At 45.3% G+C, this 14,936-nt stretch overlaps 2 protein-coding genes across 2 annotated transcripts; both read left to right on the forward strand.

Moving 5' to 3' along the window:
- Window positions 1-4,654: 4,654 nt before the first annotated feature.
- LOC139333308 (uncharacterized) lies at window positions 4,655-7,376 on the forward strand. Its single transcript, XM_070965588.1, has 4 exons — window positions 4,655-4,900; window positions 6,369-6,668; window positions 6,922-6,991; window positions 7,138-7,376. Exons 1-4 carry the CDS (start codon window positions 4,726-4,728, stop codon window positions 7,208-7,210), a joined length of 618 nt encoding a protein of 205 aa, XP_070821689.1. The 5' UTR covers window positions 4,655-4,725; the 3' UTR covers window positions 7,211-7,376.
- A 35-nt stretch (window positions 7,377-7,411) lies between these two features.
- On the forward strand, window positions 7,412-12,943 carry snrnp48 (small nuclear ribonucleoprotein 48 (U11/U12)). The gene is made up of 9 exons (XM_070965574.1): window positions 7,412-7,800; window positions 8,774-8,887; window positions 9,174-9,234; window positions 9,848-9,928; window positions 11,237-11,419; window positions 11,776-11,897; window positions 12,132-12,235; window positions 12,352-12,474; window positions 12,704-12,943. The coding sequence occupies exons 1-9, from the start codon at window positions 7,654-7,656 to the stop codon at window positions 12,783-12,785; spliced, it is 1,017 nt and encodes a 338-aa protein (XP_070821675.1). The 5' UTR covers window positions 7,412-7,653; the 3' UTR covers window positions 12,786-12,943.
- Window positions 12,944-14,936: the final 1,993 nt, after the last annotated feature.

Consider the following 14,936-nt stretch of genomic DNA (forward strand, 5'->3'; position numbering starts at 1 on the left):
GATCACTTGATTCTTTGCTGAGTTTATTCATGTCCTCCAAATGCCTGTACCTGTAACTGACTGCAGACCTTCCAGTTTTAAAGGATCAGGTGGGAATTTGGGGAAATACACTGATTTGCTTTCTTGCAGGGAGTTAGAGGAGAACCTCGATACCACTCACTTTTAATTAACTACTGCACGCAGGTGCTTATCTCAGCTTAGAATAATGACGGGAAACAGGGGAAAACTGCTACTGTATATACAACCTGACCAGTACTGGGTTTTACAGGCTGATACAGTACATTGATAGAGCCAATAGTAATTATTCTATAACACAAATAACCTTCATATTGCCATTTCTGTACTGACATTTCTCATCGGCAGCAAGGAAACCAAAGAATACTAGCGAGCTAGAAGCTTTGGTGCATGAGGGATGGACTTAAATTCTCAAAGAGGGTCTCAAAAATCACTCATGTTTGTATCATTAGACTGTTTACCAAATGTTCACTACATTTGTTTTCACATCACTAGAGTGTATTGTAGCTGAGGGGCTCGAATAGTTTTCACAGTGAATATCCACAAAAAGCCAACACATTGGTCTGACTGATTTATTGGTCCAGCTGTGGTCCAGAGATAAGAAAGTGTGTGTAATGTCTCTATCAGCACTGAATACCTTTACTTGAGGCATAAATAAGAATTTTATTGGCTATTCAAAGTGTCACTTTGATTACAATTGACTCAATCTGTACACACGAAGAGAAGGAGGCCATACATTGTTTTCGAGGACATCAATCATCAGGCTGCTGTTGTGACAGGAGGAGCTAAATGAGTCCTTTGTTCAGGTCTAAAATGACATCAAGAGCTGGAATGGAAACGTTTTCATCTTTATTGAGACATGAATGGAATTATATTATATTATATTATATTATATTATATTATATTATATATTTTTTGTTGTTAATTTAACAAGCGGGAAAAACCGGAGCACCCGGAGTAAACCCTGATCTATGACGATGTAACATCCTCAAGCTGCTCATTTAAAGTTGAAGTAAAAGCACCAATTATTCCGAGGGTTAGGGTCAGAAAGTGTCTGTGGCTCAGGTGTCGGTGGCTCTGTCCGACCCGATGTCTTCCAAATCCACCACTCACATGTCTGGCAGGCCATGTACATGCACTGTAATTTGGATCAATGGGCAGGGTGAAGTGTTCATGGTCCGCCACGAATACACAAGGCAATTGAGGTAAAGAGTGAAGAGCATGACGGAAGTCAGCGCAACCATACCAGGATGTGATGAAACTGGACGCACAATTGCTGCTGCCCCGTTTCTTAGCACGATGGCGAAGTTTGCGACTGTTGTTTTCGTGGCGGAAGTGATTCTGCTGAGGGTGGTCAGAGCTGCTGCAATGCTCGCACGGGCTCTGGAAAACACTGTGGTCTCATTGCCAACAGGTGTCACAGAGTCAGCGGACGCAGAGGTGTTATCCTCCCCCAGTTCATCAGCCAGAGGCTGCATGGCCAGAGAGAGAGTGCGGTTATTCCGATGCAGCGAGCGGAGCTGACCGAAGTCTGTCCGGACTGGTGACGCCACATCTGGAGATGGCTCGTGGCTTTCTGCCGTGTGAGCGCTCGGTGAACCAGTGTGATCAGGTTCCGGTTCAGATTTGAACAGGCCAGACAGAGTACTGGTGACCCAGGGGGGCACAATCTCACCAAGAGTGAAGACAGACATTGTTTTTGTTCAATAAAGTGAAAATAATACAAATGTCGTTTGTAAATTAAGTGAAAATAATGAAAATACCGCTTGTCAAATTTTTCCTCGAGTCCAAAACACTGTGAATGCGTGAAGTCCTTTGATCAGTCCTTACATACATCACAGTGTGGACTGAAGAGCAGCAGGGCTTTGATGCGCGCGCCTGCATTTGATACCTTTGATGTTCCCGCGACACACGTCACAGTCCTGCTGCGAGTGACGTCACAGCGTCAGAGCATTTTTTGTTTGTTTTTGTCATAAATGTTCCAAGGGGTTTTGTTTGTTTTATCGATTTTATTGTTTTTATTGGCTGACATTAGCGATGGTGAGGACAGGAAGCCAGCCATCATCCTAGACTACAGCTGCAGCACGTGGACAGCCTAAAGAAGGTGGCTGGAACGTGCAGCTGCAGAAGGACGACTGCTCATCCACCACAACATCACTGATGTTTCCTCCTACAACGCCTTTGTGATATGGAGAGAGATCCAAACTACCCGGATGCCTCGTAAGCAGAACAAGAGGAGGCTGATCCTGGAGCAGCTGGGAAAGGCACCTGTGAGCCCATTCATGGAAAGAAGGGAGCATCTCCCCACAGAAGCCTCGTGATCGAGCTGAGGATCCAGCGGCCCTCACCACTGCCCCAGCCGGGGCGAGGAAGAGGAAGAGGAAGAGGAAGAGGAAGAGGAAGAGGAAGAGGAAGAGGAAGAGGAGTCAGTTCTGCTGCCAAAGAAGGACTGTAAAACACACACAACACTGTGTGCTGCAGGTGGAAGACATATATCTGCAAAGGCTCCACACTGTCCTACACACTGTCCTACACACTGTCTTACACACTGTCTTACACACTGTCTTACACACTGCGCTGCACACTGTCCTATACTGTCCTCCATACTGTCCTACACACTGTCCTACACACTGCCCTGCACACTGTCCTATACTGTCCTCCATACTGTCCTACACACTGTCCTACACACTGCCCTGCACACTGTCCTATACTGTCCTCCATACTGTCCTACACACTGTCCCACACACTGTCCTACACACTGTCCCACACACTGCCCTGCACACTGTCCTATACTGTCCTCCATACTGTCCTACACACTGTCCCACACACTGTCCTACACACTGTCCCACACACTGCCCTGCACACTGTCCTACACACTCTCCCGCACACTGTCCTGCACACTGCCCTGCACACTGTCCTACACACTGTCCTACACACTGTCCTACACACTGTCCTACACACTGCCCTGCACACTGTCCTACACACTGCCCCACACACTGTCCTACACACTGTCCTACACACTGTCCTACACACTGTCTTGCACACTGTCCTACACACTGTCTTGCACACTGTCCTACACACTGTCTTGCACACTGTCCTGCACACTGTCCTGAACACTGTCCTACACACTGTCCTATACACTGTCTTACACACTGTCCTATACACTGTCCTACACACTGTCCTACACACTGCCCTGCACACTGTCCTATACACTGTCTTACACACTGTCCTATACACTGTCCTACACACTGTCCTACACACTGTCTTACACACTGTCCTACACACTGTCCTACACACTGTCCTACACACTGTCCTGCTTGTTCACTGGCAACAAACAAAACAAAACAAGAAATGACTTATTGGGATAAATAAAACGGCTGCACGGTGGCGCAGCAGGTAGTGCGCGTGCCTCACAGCACGAAGGTTGCCGGTTCGATCCCCGGGTCAGGCGGGGCCTTTCTGTGTGAAGTTTGCATGTTCTTCCCGTGCATGCGTGGGTTCTCTCCGGGTACTCCGGCTTCCTCCCACAGACCAAAAACATGCTCATTAGGTTAATTGATGACTCTAAATTGTCCGTAGGTGTGAGTGTGAGTGTGAATGGTTGTTTGTCCTTGCATGTGGCCCTGCAATCGGCTGGCGACCGGTTCAGGGTGTACCCCGCCTCTCGCCCATTGTAGCTGGGACAGGCTCCAGCCCCCCGCAACCCCGAAAGGGATAGGCGGTATAGATAATGGATGGATGGATGGATGGATAAATAAAACTGCATTCAGATGTATTTTTAGCACATTTCTGCTACTTTCTTAGTCTATAGAAATACTATACAAATATTGTTTGCCACCTATAAAGTAAATAATACAATTGACAGCGTCATAAAAACGAGTGGCGTCTCCTGAATAAATGCAGTCCTTCTGCCATGTGAAGAGGTAAAACTCAGGTATTCACACTCTTTGTGGTGAATGACAAGTTGCTTCTTCAGGCAAAGTAGATTTGGTGTTTAAAATTCAATGAAGGGTAAAAATTCCGATCACACAAATGATTAATAACATGATGCTGCTATGAGTTTATTTACAATAATTTGACGGACTGTTGAAAAAGGCAGATATGCTCCCAGTTCCATTAGATGAGAAATACGAGCAAATTTCCATTTTTAGTCTCTGTTTTTGTTCCAACAATTGCCATAACGTTATGAAAATCAGCTTGCAGAGACTGCACTGCTTCATAAATGTTATAGTTTTCTAATAAGTTCACAACCATAATAGCAGAATGAAGCCAGTGCAAAAACTTACACAATCCAGATTTCAAGCTTCAGACAATAACATAGAAACCCAGACATATTTTGAATGAAACATCCTTCACTTAAGATAACGATGCAGTTATAAGATGAAGTCAATGGCAGGATGCGAGCACACCATATTCATGAATCTACAACACTCCAGCCTGTTCTGAAATATCATGTGACACATTCACTGTGTGCTGTAAATACTTTAATGCATGCAAAACACAGGCATGATCTGGTAAAGGAATGCATCACATCAGTGGCGGAGATGAGCTGGCCAATCAGATTGAGTGACTCATGCAGTCCTGCTGCGTCCACCTCCGGTCCAGAGAAAGCCCATCTGATGCTCATCTTTGGTTTCACAGGCAGAGCTGAAAGGCAGACGAGGGCACACTGACGGCACGGAGGGCGCTGAGGACTGAGCTCGAGCTGGGATGCACAGACTGAATCCTGACTGCTGGCTTTGGTGGCCCAGACCTCCTCTGGGTCTCCTTCCTGAGCATTCAAGGGGTCTCACTTCAGCCATGCTGAGCCACCAAGAGGAGGAAGAGGAGGAGGAGGAGGAGGAAGAGGCAGGAGACCATCCTGCAGTTTGCTGCTACACTACAGGTGGGTTCAAGATGAGCTAAAAATTTTGTTGATTTAAGTTGTTGCAGAGTAAAAGCAGCAGGAAAATATATGCATAATCTATGTTATTGTGCAGGTGGAAAACAAGGTAAGGCAATAAAACCTCTAAAAAGAACAAAGAACAATAAGTCAGATATGACATATTGTCCAATCCAGTCTCTCTTTTCATTGACCATGAATGAGATATCTTCTATGCTCATGCAGCTCATTCCACCTTAAAACAACTTTATGAAGTTTTCCACTGCAGAGGTGAATTCAAAAGAGATCTCAAAGAGGCATCCTGATTCAATAAAGGTTATTAAAAATGAGCTTCAGAAAGCCACCAGTGTCAGCTGCTCTCAGCCGACTGCCCAAACACTTCGCAGCCTTCATCTGGCTTTCAGTCCATCCGTGAGCGCATGTTTTCATTTGTATGGAAACCTCACACTCCTCACTACATGTGCATGCATGTTGCGTGTGTGTGCCAGTACATGCAGATGACTGTGACTACATTCCATGTCCAGACCCAGCAGGTCTCATCAGCAGGGACAGGAAACAGACGGATCAGGCATATGATTCAGCCATGATGTGCAGCTCTAAGCCAAGGCCACCGCGGCATTAACCAGCCATGCACATGTTTGGACTGTCTTTGTGTCTTTTATGTGCAAATGCAATGCATTTCTGTGGTACAGGTCGACTTATGCTGCCTGACAATGCTAATTTTATTTTTCATGGATGTAGAGAATCAACAACTCTAAGCTTGTCGAACTAAAAACATAATAGTATCAGCAGTTTTTACAGCCAAACGAATCAAATCAATCTACTGTCTACTACTACTGTCGATTTACTGTGTTAGTACTGTATAAGCATAAACTGTTTGACTTCCTATGTAAACCAAGAAATTTGGCTTTCTACATGTAAATGCATGTATGAATATGAAAATTAGCCAATAAAATGAAAAGATTTATTGATCACAAACAGTTGAGAACTCCACTTTGTGTTACATGCCAAGCAGTGCTGCTCTGCTCAGCAGGGTCGTCCACTCATCGCGGTGCTGGCGGCTCTTCCTGTTCACGTGTCGAGGTGTCTTTGGGCAACCCCAAGCGGCTCCCAATGGTCAGGCCAGCGACACACATGGGAGCTCACGGCCATCAGTGTGTGAGTCGTACAACGGCTTGAGTTAAAGGCCCACAGGAATTCAGTCCGGTTTCCAAAATAATATACAATTTTCATCAAAATGATATCATAAAAACACAAAAGTTATTCCAAGAAAAGTCTCACAAAAGTAACCAAACTAATTAACAACAGCAGTCTCAGAGGAAGTAACACAAAAATGTGCAATTTATGCCAATATCTTTTCTTAAGACTTCAAAATGGTGGTTAAAATCTATGAATAAGATAGAAAGGAATGTCCTTACTTTTGTTAGTTATCAGTAACCAATAAAATGACTCCTCTCACCTGATTCTGCAGGTTGTGATGACATCATCCGTCAGGCTGCTGATGCTCAGTGGTCCACCGCCGAACCTGCCATCCACTCAGGGATCCCCAGCAGCTCTGGCCTGGCTGGACGAGGTCCTGGTGCTCCGTCTTCACAGCAGCCCAAAACAGTGATCAGTGCCGATGGGGGAGATGTATCACAGCGTTTTATTGGTGGTCGTTGTTGGGAGGAAACAAACACGGAAACCCAGGGATGTGTGTGTGCTTATGGGCAGAGGGAAGCAGAAGGTTTGGGTCCCTGCTGGCCTGGATCTCCATATGTCTATTATGGAGGTGAGTTGTTCAGGGGAAAAGGGGATTAACATGCGCCATCATTCCATCGTCCACCCATCATCATCATCGACATCTCTTCTTCATCAGGGTACTTTAAGGATTCCTCAGCTGTGTTTGAGGCAACAGCCAGAGGCAGACATTTTTAAATAGAATAAAATGCACTGATCACCACCTGTCTTCATTACAAAGAACCAGTATCACAGGGGTTCAGAGAAAATGCCAGTAACAAAATTTTTGTGTTTGCTTCATGCAGTGAGGAGGAACCTGGTGGTTGGAGTGGAGGTGGTGGAGGAGGTTGCTGTTGAAGACACTCTAGAGTTAATGTAAGTACTGGATTTTGTAGTATATCTCACTTTTATCAATTCTGCATCTTATAGCCTTATTTCCTGACACAGAATTACAAAGTCATTCTCAGCAACACAATCATACATGCATATTTGTGTGGAAAAGCTGTCTTTTCTCTCCTCAGAACAGAGGAGGTTTATTCAGATGATCTCCTGGGTCCTGAGCTGCTGCAAAACACCCCCCTGTACCCCACATGAGCGCCGAGTAATTTTCAGCAATTTTATTCACATATTTGTCAGATTTGTTTTATATATTTAGCCTATCACTGTTGTTGTGTAGATGTGTTTTTGAACATGTTGTTTGTCCTTTTTATTAAATTCATTGTCGTTTATGATTAATAAAATCAACTCAGAAACCAAATCAATAAAAAATGACCTGTTGCTGTGTTTTTTTAATATAATATAATATAATATAATATAATATAATATAATATAATATAATATAATATAATATAATATAATATAATATAATATAATGGACTTCATCTACCAGCATGCATCGCTTCCGTTCGCCCGCCAACGTTGTGGCACGTCATACCATCGCGCCAATGATGGCGGTCACAAACAAATGCAGCGACCAAAACAGAGCACCGATGATTTCGTGAGGAATTCCTGTCTCGTTCTTGACGTAAAGCCTTAAAATGTCGGACTCGTCCAAAATAGAGACTGATCAGGATCGACTGGACCGTCTTCAGGAGCTGACAGAGTTCACCGAAAACTGCAAAAAACAGCTAGACGACATATTTGAAACGCTGGGATGGTCGTCGGACTACAAGGGCTCCAGCCAGGTAAGTTAACCGTTAACGTTAGCCAGCGTTAGATTAGCTGGCGTCAGAGTTTAGTCCTCAGTCTAAATAAAAATCAGTCTGGATGTTAATATCGGTCTTTGCGGCAGGGTGGTATCTTATTTAAATAACAATAAGTCGGACAAGTAAATCGAATGAAAGCATCGTTTTTCAGTTATTGCCGACCAACCACCGAGTTGGAGCGTTAACATCATTTTAACGGTAATGTTAGCATCATCCAGCGTCTTAACGGTTGAAGTGAGGTCGGTTAACTCTGGTTTTCTGACGGTGTAACTGTTAACTAGCTAACCTCACCATCATGTGTTTTTTTTAATCCTAGATATATCTGTAACTCTAGCAGCCCATGTTTAGTAACGTTAATGTTTTTCTTTCAAAGTCCGTTAGTTTACCTGCTTTGTTTGCTAACGTTAGCTTTCATTAACCTAATTTATCATTGTGAAGACGCTGTAATGTAGCTCAACGATGTCCTTTCATCGTTCGGTTTTATTTCATAGAACAGGAGATTGGTTATTGTATTTGTACTAATTAATTAGTTTGTTTCATACTCCTGTTTTCTTTTTTCTTCATGTTGTGCATTCAAACATTTCTTGGATCATAGCAGTGTTTCCTGCAGACATTTCTTTGAGGAGTCCACATGGGTTTGCCCCCACCTTAAGAGCTTTCGCAGATTTCCAGTCTAGTAGTTTCAGGTGTGCAGGACTGTGTTGGTGTGAAAGACGTCCAGGTTTCCCTGCACAGGTTGACCTCCACACTGATATTCTCAACACACAGGCGACCCTTGTCTGCCACTGACATCTTTGAAAACTGAAATGTCAGGTCAGACATGTGTTTGCATGCCAAACAGAACAAAGAGCGAGAGTGTGTAGGTGTGTTAAACAGACATTAAAGGGATCGGCTCATCATATCTGTGTAATTCACAGCTAATGTTCTTCTGATCTTTGTGGTGTTTTTCCAGGAAGCGATGGAGCAGTGTCCCTATGACCCCGACCACAGAGTCCCAGTCAGGAGCATGGAGAAACATAAAAACTCCTGCAGGCTCCGAAAGATGGGCTACTCCGCTGAGGAGCAGGTAACACACACACACACACACACACACACACACACACACACACACACACACACACACACACACACACACACACACAGCTCTAACGGAAGCTAAAGCACACAACAGCCACGTTACACTTCTGCAGTAAAATTCACAGCTGGTAGGTTTTACAGGCCGATCTGCGGCAGTAACAGCAGTGAAAAAGGCAGGAAAGTAAATAAAGCTTCTGTCCATCATGTGACACCACCATGAACCACTGCGAGGCTCTTAATGACAGCAGTCAGAAGTTTGATGCCTCCCTTTGCAGGCGGAGATGGCCGACACCTCTGCGTGTTATGAGAACAGCAGCGTCAGAAGCTTCACGATGGGTGAGTTTGAACGCTCCAACGGTCAGCTGATTAAAGTCAGCATGTTCTGCAAAATCATCTTTACTTGATCCTTTTTTCTCTTTTTCTGGTAATTGCTGTTGATGAACATGTATTTAAAGAGGAAAATGAGGAAACCTTTAACAAATATACTGTGTTGTTGTTCTTGTTGAATGTTTTTGTGATAACTGTGTCTAAAGACACTGTTGAAGGACAGGCAAGAAGAATCCTAATGAACCTCAAGACATTATCGAGTATTGTTGTGATTTATAAATATCCTTTTGTATTATTTTTATTAAGAAATACCCCGCCTCTCGCCCATTGTAGCTGGGATAGGCTCCAGCCCCCCGCAACCCCGAAAGGGATAGGCGGTATAGATAATGGATGGATTATTTTTATTAAGAAATGCAACCACGCTCCCTCAGCTGTCCAGCTCTGTTTAATTAAGCTTTTATTGCAGGATGAAACTCCCCCCGATGATAAGAGGGAAATCAGATTCAGTCACGTGTATTTAAAGATAGAAGTGAAATGTGTTTTTCTGGCTTGAGCTATCCTGCCTGAAAAACACACTTTCTGTGACGTTTTCATTTGTCATCCTTTCATTTCCTTCATGCAGATAAATCCACCCAGCACCAGGTGATCCTGAAGGCCAGGTCTGCTGCGCCGCTGATGAGGATGGAAGGAGTCTTCTGGCAAGGTGTGATATTAACTGACAGTTCACAGCCGAAGAGTTTCCTCTGATGTGCTGAGCTTTACCATCCTGACCGGAGACAAGGCAGTTTTTCTGTAGAGGCAAAGCCCACAGATTTCACATTGCAGATGCAACGACAGACCACTAGATGTCACTAGAGGATTATCTTGTGCTAACCTCAGGAGCTCCTCACCGTCTCACCCCACATCTGCCTCCGTTCCCCACAGATTCTATCTCCGGTCAATAAGAAGCAGCTGTGATTTTAAGAAACTGGGATTGTCACCTTAATGTAATGTCATGTTTCAGCTGACATGTGATCCGTGTGTTGTGTGTTCTGTTTGCAGCGTCAGGGGTGAGTATTAGAGGAGCTGGGCTCTAGAAAGTTCTGCTGCTCGGGATCAGGCTTGTCTGATTACGTGTAGTATCCTTTAACATCATATCCTTTCAAAGCACAGGGCTGGGCTGGGACACACACACACACACACACACACACACACACACACACACACTAGACATAAGCACTGAAACACACACTCTTTCCCTGTACGTGTTGGGGAAAGCTTTCATACATTCAGGCTTGTCTGTTAACATTAATGTGGATGAAAGTGAACTTTGTTATTGTCTCTGGAACATTTTTAGCACCTTTCAAAGATTCACACAAAATATTAACTGACTGCTGAAACAGTTCCAGTCAGAAGTTCATTGCACTCATTTGGTCATTGTCAGTCACAGAGTATGGGATGTACAACAGATAAAAAGGCGACGCTGAGTCAGAACTGAGCTTAGAAACTCGTAATGTTTTGTTTATTTTACAGCAGCTGAAAAGAAACTGAGCAGGAGCGTCTGACTGTAAACATCAGAGACGTCACAGAATTGTTGTGAGAACTTTCTGAGATACTGTAATCTGTGAAAGAGACCCAGAATTTAGCAGAGAATTAAAATTAAACAGTTGTAAGAACATCAATTTGGTGCGTTTGTTGCACATAAATGACACAATTCAGCTATTGAGTTCTGTAAATCGGAGTGTAAATTTCGAGGCTCTGCTCCTGGTTTTTGTTTAGCATTAACTGTGCTTCACTCTTTTTACCCTTCGTGTGCTGAGTCAGTAACGCCTCTGCTCCAGCATCGGCTGTGTCAAAGTCATGTGGTGATATCACTCAAATGGAGCCGTTTCACGTCCCCCAAAATAAGAAATGGACCTCTTCTTGGTTTCTGACTTCCTGTGTTTGCGTTGACCACACTGGGATGATCAGTGTTTTTGGATGGACGCTGTGTCGGGGTATAAGTGTGTAAAGCCTCTCTGGTCCTCATCAGGTCAGTACTCCAGCCAGCCTGTCGACGTGCCGCAGAACCACCAGCGCGCAGTGTGCGACCTCACTGTGGCTGACCGATTGGCTCTTTACGATCATGTGATCGGCAGCCTCAACCAACAGAAGGAAGCTGCATCCACCAGCAACGACGACCTTTACGTAGATCTGGTGTCCAAACTCCAGAAGGGTAAGACTCGCACGTTAATGTGACGACCTCCAAAAGGTCAGAATGACAGAATCCAGATCAGGTCAGCGGCACATGGAAAACACATTGATTTAACGTACAACATTTGGGTTGTAGAGGTCCAGGTTCTCTATCCACACCTTCCATGTCAGCTGTTTGCACACTAATAGTTCTGTTAAAATACTTCCTGTTTGGCTTTTTGCTTTTATTTTGGTCAGTAAAGAAAGATCTGCAGTAATCTGTGTGTGTGTGTGTGTGTGTGTGTGTGTGTGTGGGTGTGGGTGTGTGTGGGTGTGTGTGGGTGTGTGTGGGTGTGTGTGGGTGTGTGTGTGTTCGTGTGTGTGTTCGTGTGTGTGTAGATGAAGAACAGAATGAGCCAAAGACTCACCTGGAGCTGATGGCAGAGATGAGGGACTACAAGCGGCGGCGTCAGTCTTATCGAGCCAAGAACGTTCACATCACCAAGAAGTCGTACACTGAGGTACGAGTGAGCGAACGCTCAGGTGCTTCTTTACCCATAATCCCGTCTGTGTGCTGGCGCTGCAGAAACACGGGTCCGCCACCCTCCTGTGGGTCGACTCAGACTCATGTTTTCAGGCGTCGTTTTACGTCTCCAGAGTTCAGAAGGCTTTGAAGGGTCTTCAGTAAAACTCTTTTCTGTTCAAATAAAGGTTAAGAAACAAATTGCTAACCTGGCATCGCTGTGACCCTGCAGGTGATCAGAGAGGTGATCAGCGTCCACTCAGACGAGCTCGCCAGACAGTGGAGAGAGGAGGACGACGAGGAGTCGTCGACGAGATCTCAACCCTCGTCGCACAGGTACAACCAGCTCTGTGACCTCTGACCTCCCTCTGACGCCTTCCTGTGTATGTCTGTATATGACGTGTGAGCGCGCTGCGTTCAAGGTCCAACGGCTCATTTTATTCTTCTGTCAGGCGTCGGCCGGATGACAGGCGGTCAGCGTCGTCAGAGTCTCGTCACTCCCACAGCAGACGCCATCGCAGCCGAGAGCAAAGTCAAGACCGAGAGAGCAAGAAGAAGAAGAAGAAGAGGGAGAGGTGAGGAAGAAAAACACAACGCATCTTTGTGTCGAGTTCTGTTTGCATCAACACTTGATGCTTGATGTGGTGACATGGATTTTATTTGTATGTTTTGCTGTTAAACATCTTTTCCGACTGATATTTTTGTCTTCTTATAAAGCAGCCATTGATCAGACATTGATCAGGCATTTAACATGTTTATGTTTCTGTGCCCAATCCCCTCTCACTGCTGTGTGGGTGTCGGCAGGGATTCCCGCTCCCCTGATGACCACCACCACGAGCGAAAGAAGAAGAAAAAGAAGAAGAAAGAGGAGAAGGAGAAGAAGTGATGGTGCCGCATCAGCAACAGCAGAAGTCAGATCAGATGAGGTCAAGGGTCACTGAGGCCTCTACAGGTCAAAGCAGATCAGGTGTCATCGTGTTTTAAGTGCATAAACGTGGAGATTTTGAAAGAATTTAATGGGAATAAAGTTTTGGGAATGAACAACAGTCACATTTTGAGCTTTTTGTGCTTCACAAACAACATTTTAAAACCTTAAATCTTTTTCCATCATGTTTCACTACGACCGTTTCACACTTTGCTGACGTCGAACAGGCTCCTCCCACCTCTGCCTGATTGGCTGGGAGTGTTTTTCAGCCACAGCCTACATGGAATTTGGGACAGGGGTGTCATAGCTGGCAGGCGTGTATCACGGGGTCAAAGGTCACTCTTGTTTCAGGCTTCATTTCTGTCTGAGTTCTGTGTTTATAGTCAGTGTCTTGAATGTTTTGGTGAAATAACAAAATGTTTGATTGTGAAATGCTTTTCAGAAAGAAAGGTTTTAGATCCAGATACGATCCGACTTTGTTGAACGGGTTTGTCACCAGAGAGGTGAAGGAAAACGTTTAGGATTCTTTGACTGAACCTTAAAGGCTCAAACTGTTCTCTGCATTCTGCTCTCAGTTTGGGTGGGAGACCCTCTCAGGATGAATTCTTATTAAGATTCTTTACAGCTCATATCAAACCTCAACTAATTATCATTTTCATGATCGATTAATCTGCTGGTTTCTTTCTCAACTGATTGTTTGGTCAAAAACTAAACTGAAAAACGTCCAACACTTTTCCCCCAGAGCTCATTAAATGTCCTGTTTTGTGTGTTTACAGTCAGATTGCAGATTTCTCATGAACAATTTCTTAACCTGCTCCTCTTTAATGGAGAGCAGAAATAAAAACCTTTCATATATTAAGATAATAACATGAGCTTGAAGGACAGACTTTGCTGGGCAGAAGTCTCACCCCCCCCATCTGTCTGTCTGTCTGTCTCTCTCTCTCTCTCTCTCTCTCTCTCTCTCTCTCTCTCTCTCTCTCTCTCTCTCTCTCTCTCTCTCTCTCTCTCTTTCTCCCTCCCTCTCTCTCTCCCTCTCTCTGTCTGTCTCTCCCTCTCTCTCTCTCTGTCTCTCTCCCCCGTCTGTCTGTCTCTCCCCCCCTCTGTCTGTCTCTCCCTCTCTCTCTCTCTCTCTCTCTGTCTCTCTCCCCCGTCTCTCTGTCTGTCGCCCCCCCCCCCGTCTCTCTCCCTCTCTCTCTGTCTCTCTCCCCCCGTCTCTCTGTCTGTCGCCCCCCCCCCCCCCATCTCTCTCCCTCTCTCTCTGTCTCTCTCCCCCCCTGTCTGTCTGTCTGTCTCGGTGTGTCTCTGCTGCTCCTGGATCCTGGTTCAGGTATTTCTCACCCTGTTGAGACGCAGAGATAGAAGAACAGAAAAAAGACTCAGAGGATCCGTCAGTGCCTGGGAACCTGAGGGATCCTGCAGAGACAGGGAGAGGACAGAGACGGGACAGAGACGGGACAGGGGGAATCGTCCTGCTGCTCAGGGAAAGCTCAGCCAGGCCTTTTTGTCCTCATCTGTATCCTGAACGTGTCTGCTTCTGGTTCTGGTCTGGGGACTCTGCAGCACCATGGGGGCCTCCAGCGACAAGGTAAGAGGGGACGGTGTGGGTCCGGCCAGGGCCCTGCAGGTTTGGTGTCTGTTTCTGGACCCCTGATGGGACCAGGGGTGGAAGTTTAGCTGATCTGGATCAACTGGGATTAAAGTGAAATCTGTTTCTCTGGAGAGAAAGTGGAGCAGTTTCAACGTGGGCTGCTTACAGTTAATGAGACGCCGCTCAGGTGTTCAGGTTTAGCTGGTAAATGGAAAAAAAGCTGATGGACTTTTGATTTTCTGCACTTCAAAGGTTCAGAAAGCAGAAGTGACCCAGCAGGGATTTGTTTGTACTGTGGGCTTTTAAGGTGGCGTCATCGTCACCTGAAGTGTGGAACTATGACGTGTTCATTTCCTCATTAAAATGTTAGCAGACCTTCTTCGTCTTTGTTAGCTCAGCTGGTCATTCAGCAGCACTGTGGAGGCTTTAAAGCCTGGAAAACTCCTGAACCTTCAGTCACCTGACACACTCACCGAGAGCCCAGCTGAAGCCTTTGGTAACGGCTTTATATCTGGTCTTAAATT

Source organism: Chaetodon trifascialis, chromosome 7, assembly GCF_039877785.1.
Source record: "Chaetodon trifascialis isolate fChaTrf1 chromosome 7, fChaTrf1.hap1, whole genome shotgun sequence".
In the NCBI taxonomy this organism is placed as follows: domain Eukaryota; kingdom Metazoa; phylum Chordata; class Actinopteri; order Chaetodontiformes; family Chaetodontidae; genus Chaetodon; species Chaetodon trifascialis.

Coding starts and splice junctions, on each gene's coding strand:
- LOC139333308 (XM_070965588.1), top strand. CDS start 4,726: ATGCACAGACTGAATCCTGACTGCTGGCTTTGGTGGCCCAGACCTCCT. Junction 6,669..6,921: donor TCCATATGTCTATTATGGAG/GTGAGTTGTTCA, acceptor TGCTTCATGCAG/TGAGGAGGAACCTGGTGGTT. Junction 6,992..7,137: donor GAAGACACTCTAGAGTTAAT/GTAAGTACTGGA, acceptor TTCTCTCCTCAG/AACAGAGGAGGTTTATTCAG.
- snrnp48 (XM_070965574.1), top strand. CDS start 7,654: ATGTCGGACTCGTCCAAAATAGAGACTGATCAGGATCGACTGGACCGT. Junction 9,929..11,236: donor GGAAGGAGTCTTCTGGCAAG/GTGTGATATTAA, acceptor GGTCCTCATCAG/GTCAGTACTCCAGCCAGCCT. Junction 12,236..12,351: donor TCTCAACCCTCGTCGCACAG/GTACAACCAGCT, acceptor TTCTTCTGTCAG/GCGTCGGCCGGATGACAGGC.